This window comes from Hevea brasiliensis, chromosome 11 (genome assembly GCF_030052815.1).
Source record: "Hevea brasiliensis isolate MT/VB/25A 57/8 chromosome 11, ASM3005281v1, whole genome shotgun sequence".
NCBI lineage: Eukaryota > Viridiplantae > Streptophyta > Magnoliopsida > Malpighiales > Euphorbiaceae > Hevea > Hevea brasiliensis.
Window position 1 is genome coordinate 83,638,071 of NC_079503.1, and position 7,562 is coordinate 83,645,632.

The 7,562-nt window shown below is 30.1% G+C and overlaps 1 protein-coding gene across 1 annotated transcript; it reads right to left on the reverse strand.

Annotated features, from left to right (window-relative positions):
- Positions 1-289: 289 nt before the first annotated feature.
- Positions 290-1,494, reverse strand: LOC110655365 (VQ motif-containing protein 4). The gene has a single exon (XM_058130274.1). It carries the CDS (start codon positions 1,294-1,296, stop codon positions 451-453), a length of 846 nt encoding a protein of 281 aa, XP_057986257.1. The 5' UTR covers positions 1,297-1,494; the 3' UTR covers positions 290-450.
- Between the last annotated feature and the right edge of the window lie 6,068 nt (positions 1,495-7,562).

Consider the following 7,562-nt stretch of genomic DNA (forward strand, 5'->3'; position numbering starts at 1 on the left):
TAGAAAAAGAACATTTTCTTGATATTTTTAGCAAATTAAATTAAAATTTATTATCATTTTTCCAAGTTTGGTTAATTCTGTAGCTCAAATTCAATCTAACTCCAAAACGGGATTGATTTTTTTTTTTTTTGAAATTTATTTTGTCATTTTTCTTACATAGATACCTAACTACAACAAAATTGTCTGTTTCTTCTTGGTCCCCCTCCCCAACTTTCTAACCCCTCTTTACCTTAATTTTCCAAGCAACCAAACACTTCTAAGAAATTATAAAAAAAGCTAAATTATACAATTGAAGCAAAGAGATCCTTTCATTCTCTGCAAATATCCAACATTACAAGATTATATCTTTCCTTTTTCTCACTTCCATCGCCATTCTCATCATCAATGCCAACGACATATTATATAAAAATCTTACACCAAAAAAAAAAATAAAATAAAAGAGGCATTTATTCAAGATGAAGTATCTGAAGAACCTGACACTCTAGGGGAAGTGACCGGGAAGAGAGGCAACAACCGTGGCTCCGCTTCTCTTGGTGTAGTTGCCGGAGACGGATGCAAGTAAAAGCCCTTCTCTTTGATTGCTTTCTCCTCTGCACCAGCATCTAATAGATTACCATTCACGCTGTTATTGGTGTGGTTTCTGTTAGGATTATTCACGGGACAATAACAGTTACTGTAATTTGCTGCTCCAGATCGGTCAAAGGGGTCAGGTATTAAGGGAGTCACTGGGCTGAGAGCGAGGGCTGGAAAGTCGAGGATGCTTGGAGAGAGGATCTCGGGTTTTCGAGGCGAGAATCCGGAACTGGGAGGAGCGAAAATTGGGTTGAGCGGATTGATCTTAAGGTTTTTGAGGGAGTTTCTACGTTCGTACAGTTTGAACCCAGAGGATTGATTCTTTTTGGGCATGGATTTGATAGGAGGGATATTGTGGGCATGGGGTTTAGGTGATGGGTCTGGTTGGGAAGCGGCGGCAGCAGTGTTGGTGGGTTTGGGGGATCCGGTCAACATTTGGACGACTTGTTTGAAGGAGGAGGTATCTGCTTGGACAAAAGTTGTTGGGTAAGGGTTGGCGGATTCGGATCTGGTGATGGGTTTGGGTGAGGGAATTTGTTGTTGATTGGTGTGAAATCCATTATTAGTGGTGGTGGTGGTGGTGGAGTTGCTATTGTTGCTGGTGTTGCTGCTGCTGCTGCTGTGGCTGTTAGGGGAAGGGAGGAGAGATTGTGGGTTGTGATTATCTTGGTATTTCGGTGAGATTTCCATTGATGGGTCTGATTTTCTGATGCTCTGTATCATTCTGTTCCACAGAGAGAGAAAGAGAGGAGAAGGAGAGAGGAAGAGGAACTTCCGAAGGGATGCGATGAAAGAAAGATGAGGGACTTTGTTACTTTCTTTGGTTTGGTAAGAAACATTTTGGTGGGGACTGGGGGCTTTGAGGTTTCCTTTGTGAACTCAATCTCCACGCTCCATAAGAGTCTGTCAACCACGCTCCATGAACCTATCACCTATTGCGGCTATGCCCAAAACCATCATCTATGTGTTGAAATTACGTCTCATAAGGTGGAAATATATATTAAAATTTTGCAAAAATAATAAAAAAAATTATTACCCATATATGTAATTAATAATTTATATATTATTAAAATAATAATATATATTTTTTATAAAATATAAAAGATTTCATTACAAAACGCAATTTCTTATTTTATATATCTGATATATATAATTTTTTTTAAAAGTCGATTATATAATTTTATAAATATTATATTCTAAATTAGGAAGTATAATTATAATTATACATTCCTAGATTTTGTAATTATAAACATTCCATTTTATTAGTAAAATATAAAGAAATTTCCACTACATATTAAAAAAAAATAATTAGATACAACTGTAAATTTAGGGATTGCGTAAATTAATAGTTGACTGTACAATTTATTAATCATGTTTTACAATTTTAATTATTTTTACATTGTGATAAATTTTTGAAAATAATAAATTATTAAATTTAATGAAATTTATAAAAAGAAAATTATAACTTGTGATTATAGGGATTATATCATTTCAGTTGTTGAATGCAGAATTTATTTATTATCTAATACAAATTGTTATTTTTATATCATGATAAATTTTTTGAAATTATTTTGTTTTCTTGAGAAATTTAGGTAAAGAGAATATTATTATTTAATTTTATTATTTTAATAAAATTAATTATTTAATTTTTTTATTATGAAAAATATATTATTTTGTTTTTTTTTCACTCTTTAATATTTTTTAACATTATAGTGTTAATTGAAACTTTATTTAGTCAATATAATTTAAAAAATGCGACTATATAATCTCTTTATTTATTTTTAGGCTTTAAATTATTTAGGCCCCGTAATTATAATTTTGCTCTCCTTTAAATATATCAACTAATAGAAAATTTGATTTAAATTAAATAAAAAAATTAAAGAATGAACATAATAAAAATATAAAAACTAATTAATATAATTTTTAAAATAAATAATTAAATAATTAATTTTATTAAAATAATATAAATCTTCTCTTAGGTTTGTTTGAGGTTATGATTATTTTGAAAATATTATATTAAGAGGGCGTTTAGTATGAGATTTACAAAAGTTAATTATTACACTTGTAATTTATAATAATTTATTAATATTATTTGGACAATTATTTATATCCTTTTATTATTCTTTTTAAAAATTAAAAATTACAAAAATAATATTTAACATTTGAATTTTTAACCACTTATTAAACACATCCTTAAATTTAAAAAGAATAAAAATTGCTATTTAGTTGATATATTTTAATAAAATTAATTACTTGACCTTATATTTTGAAAAATATATTATTTAATCTCTATATTTTACTTTTATTAAACTATTTAGTCTATTCATTAAATTTTTTATTATTCATGCTATTCAAACTACTAATTAGTACTTATATTTTAAGGAAATTAATTATTTGATACTTATATTTTAAAAAATATTATTATTTAATCTCTCTATTTTTATGAAACTAATTAGTTAGTTAATATATTTTGAAAAATAAAATATTTTAAAATATATATTTTTAGATAAAATAAAAATTTTACTATATAAAAATTTATTAACTTTTTTATATAGATAATTTGTATTATTTTTATTAATATATGAAAATAAAGAGAGGACGGGGGAGAGAAGGGAAATATTGAGAGAGAGAAAAAGAAATAAAGAAAGATAAAAGAAAAATAAATGAAAGAAAATTTAGATAATTTAAATATAAATATTTAAGGAGGTGGATAGAATTAATTAATGTATTTTTTAAAATATTGAAATTAATTAATTAGTTTTATTGAAATATATAAATTAAATAATAATTTAATTAATAAAAAAAATTAAATAATTTAATAAAGATAATGATGTATTTTTTAAAAATATAAATTAAATAATTAATTTTATTAAAATATAAAAAATAAATAATAATTTACCTTTTAAAAATTTAGAAACAAATGAAAAGTGGAAGAGACTCGCGGAAGCAAGAGAGGATGGGAATGTGGATGTGGAGGTGGGAATGGGGATCGGAAACATGCCATTGGTGAAGGTGTGTGGAATTTCAGACAAAAAATGGTGGGCCAACCCACCAAGCCAAGGTGTTCTCGTCCCTCCGATTGTGAGCGAAGCCTCAGAGAGAGAGAGAGAGAGAGAGAGAGGAATCGTCAAAAAAAGGTTCAACATTTTGCATTGACTTGCACAGCCACACAAGCCTTGAGGCAACCAATAATCATCACCGACGATCAAAGTCTATTTTCTTACGCATACGATAATTACACCGAATAATTCTGCTTTAATTCTGATGACTTGATGTATTTAATCAATTAACAACTAATTAATTATATCCTAACATTTACTTCATAATTAATTTAATTAATCTTCCATCTTGATGCTTCCTTCGTAGGTCCAATTTCAACTTTTTTTTTTTCAATTTCAATATTGCCCTCACTTGCACTCCTCAATTCCCATTTGTCTCTGTAGGACCCTTAGTTTTTATCATAATTTTATTAATAATTAATTATATGGTGCATTTTTTTGTCCTTTACAAATTATAAAGTACAGGTCAGTGACCCCACTGCTAGAAAAACTGGCATGTTGGATACCATTGTTTAGTGATGAGATAATTGACATGGTTTGACCCATTGTTGTGAAGATGCCACGCATCCACTTAATGTTTCAATTATATTATCATTAAACTGAATCATTTGGCAGGAGAATTCAATTCCAAAAACGACAAAAAGTATATAGATCATTGATTAATATGTTAATTACTATTAAGCTTACCAATCTAAATATATATAATGGGTAATGGTAATTATCTTTTAAATGAGATTTAAATTCGAGAACTCATAATTTTATAGAGTTGAAAATGCGCTTAAATTGCTATTTTTTAGAATAAAACTGATAATCAATTGTTGTAATAACTAACGGTGAATTCTATAATATTAGTATATTCAGAGTATATGTTCCTTCGCTAATATGGATGTGATAGCACTAAAATTTAATATTTTGGGTGCCCTTTGGCTCAGGTGCATTTCCTTTTTCAATGGCTTAGCCATGGGAACCATTTTGGACAATAGTAAAAACTACTCAAAGGGGCTAAAAGAATGTGAGCCCTAAGCCAGCCCATTGAAAGGAGTTTAATGGTCAAGCCTGGTCCTCTACCCCAATGCACTTATGGAATATGCACGACTCAATCACTTGTTCGTTTTATTTGCATTCAAAGCTGGGCCAGAATCAGGGCCTAACGTAATGTTTCTTGTTGGGCTGTAAAACTGTGGGGAATTTTTGAATTTCATAGTTCTAATGCTCACTGCTTGTAGTGTTGCATGGCAGCTCTGGAACTCCAGGAATTTGCTGTTGTGGCGTGGTGATTTTAGTGGATTCGTGGACATTGGTTTCTCGCGCCAAGTCGGTGTTACAGGAATGGGAGGCCGTGCTTTTCTTCTGAGTCTGGTTCAGAGGAAGGTAATGACATGCAGATTGAGATCAGGCGCTAGTTCAAACTGTTACAACAAAAATAAATGCAAAGGAGTAAAAACCAATTTTTATTGAATTGAAAGAAATTCTATGTACTACTCATTGATCAATATTAATTGATTGTGCTGTTTATATAACACTAAGATCTAATAAAATAAAATAAAAATTTCACCTAAATATCAACCACTAGTTAAGATTACATCACTATTTAAAATTTAAAATGCAATAATTTTAAAAATAAGACTAAATCAACTATATTTGAATTATGTTCTAACATTCTCTCTTTAATTCAAACATGGACTTAAAATAATTTATTTTTTATTTTTTATTTTTTGCGATTGGCGCACTTCTCTCCATTTGGCAATTTTGGGGATTGAAGCACTTCTTTCTAGCTGATAATTTTTTTTGGTGTGCTGGAGTACTTCTTTGCAACTGATAATTTTGGTGCACTTCTCACCACTTTTTAATGTACTTTTTACCAATTTTTGCTTCTAATTTTCTTAGAGCACTTCTCTCCAAACTTCAAAAAAGAGATTCTTCCTCTTGTGCTATATTTACTTCTTCATTTTTAAACCTGCAGTCTTTTAGCAAATGCTCAAATTTTTTGCAATTAAAACATTATGGTTTACTTTTATGCTAACAATTCTTTTCTTTATGGTTAAACCTTTTACAAATACCTCATTGTGAAATTTTTTCTTTGTGAATAACTTTACTGCTAGAAAGGCTTTGTCAGTTTTTCCCTCTTGTCTGAATGCTCTTCTTTGCTCCATAGCCTGCAATGTATCAATTAATTCTATAATAGTTACTTGTGAAAATTTTGCATGAATCTCAAGCGAGAAAATTTTTTGCTCAAATTTCTCAGGGAGGTTGACAAATATCTTTTCTATAATTCTTTTGTCAAGAAATTCTTCACCAAACAATCTAATTTTGTTGGCAATAGACACGAACTTACTGCAATAGTCTTTGAAATTTTCAGACTCTTTCATTTTCAAATTCTCTTTTGAGATTCAAAATTTGCATGAACCTTGTTTGATCATTGCCTTCATACTCCTCCTTGAGCAATCCCAAGCTTCTTTTGTATTTTCTCAAGCCATAATCTTTATGAAAATTGTTTTAGAAATTGAAGATTCTATACAAGTTTTTGCCTTGTATTTTTTAGCTCTCTCCTCATTGTGGATTTTTATTTGAGCAAGAGTTGGATTTTTCTGGTAGTGGAATAGTATCAGTATTATTTTCTATTGAATCCCATTAATCAAAAGCTTGTAAATAAGCCTTTATTTTGATAGCCCATATTTGATATTTTTCTCCTGAAAAAATAGGAGGTGAAGACAATGAGAAATTGGTTGAGGCAATTGGTGAATTAAGGATTTAAAGGTTTCCCTCATATGCCCATAGGATAACTGAGGCTCTGATACCATTGTTAGAATAAACATAAATGCAAAAGAATAAAGAATATTTTTTTATTTGAATTGAAAGAAACTCTTTGTACAACTTATTGTTCAATATTAATTGATTGTGTTGTTTATACAACACTAAGATCTAACAAAATAAAATAAAAATCCCACATAAATTTCAACCACTAGTTAAGATTAGATTACTACTTAAAATTTGAAATGCAATAATCTTAAAATAAAGACTAAATCAACCATGTTTGAATTAATTTCTAACCCAAACCTCCATAGGGGAGGCTCAAGTGCAACCTGGATGTTGGCATTCATGCTCAGGAAAATTGTGCTAGTTTTGGAGCCATAGTTCGTGATGACCTAGGCCTCTTTGTTGCTATTTTTTTTTTTTTTGATGTTCTTCAAGGTGTGAATGGCTGAAGTTGTTGCATTGAGACATACATTATTGTGGCTCCATAATTCCCACTTTGATAATATGGTGCTGGAAACAGATTGCTTGGTGCTTTACTTCATAGTGATGTTGTCTTCAGTACATTTTTCTGAGTGGGGTGGTATTGCTTTGGATCATCCTTTGCTACTAAATAGAGGATAAGGTTTTTCTCTTCCTTTCATGACAACAAATGTTAGAATTAATGGTTAAATTTTATAATAATATTAATTTTGCTACTATAAAGTTAATATATAGTAATAACAACAAGAACAATTAATTGTACACAAAAAAGATACAACAACAATTATTGTTACTACTGATAAATTTTTTATAGCAATAATTATTGTTGCAAATATATTTTTTAACAACTATAATTTGGTTGTAAAATACTGATATGAACCTGCCTAACTCCACCTTAAAAGCTAGCTCACAAGGGGAGGTTTGCAAACCTATTTATATAACACCCAAGACCTCCCTGCAAAACCAATGTGGGACGCATCATTTTTTATCCCTTTAGACTGAATGTCCTCATGAAACAACCGGGTTCATGACTCGTTCACCTCAACCTCTCCCGAAGAACATCTAGGGACCTTTGTACATGGCCCATCGGCCCTTACAGAGTGAGGCTCTGATACCAAATGATATGAACCTGTCTAACTCTACTTTAAAAGCTAGCTCACAAAGGGAGGTTTGTAAATCCATTTATATAACACC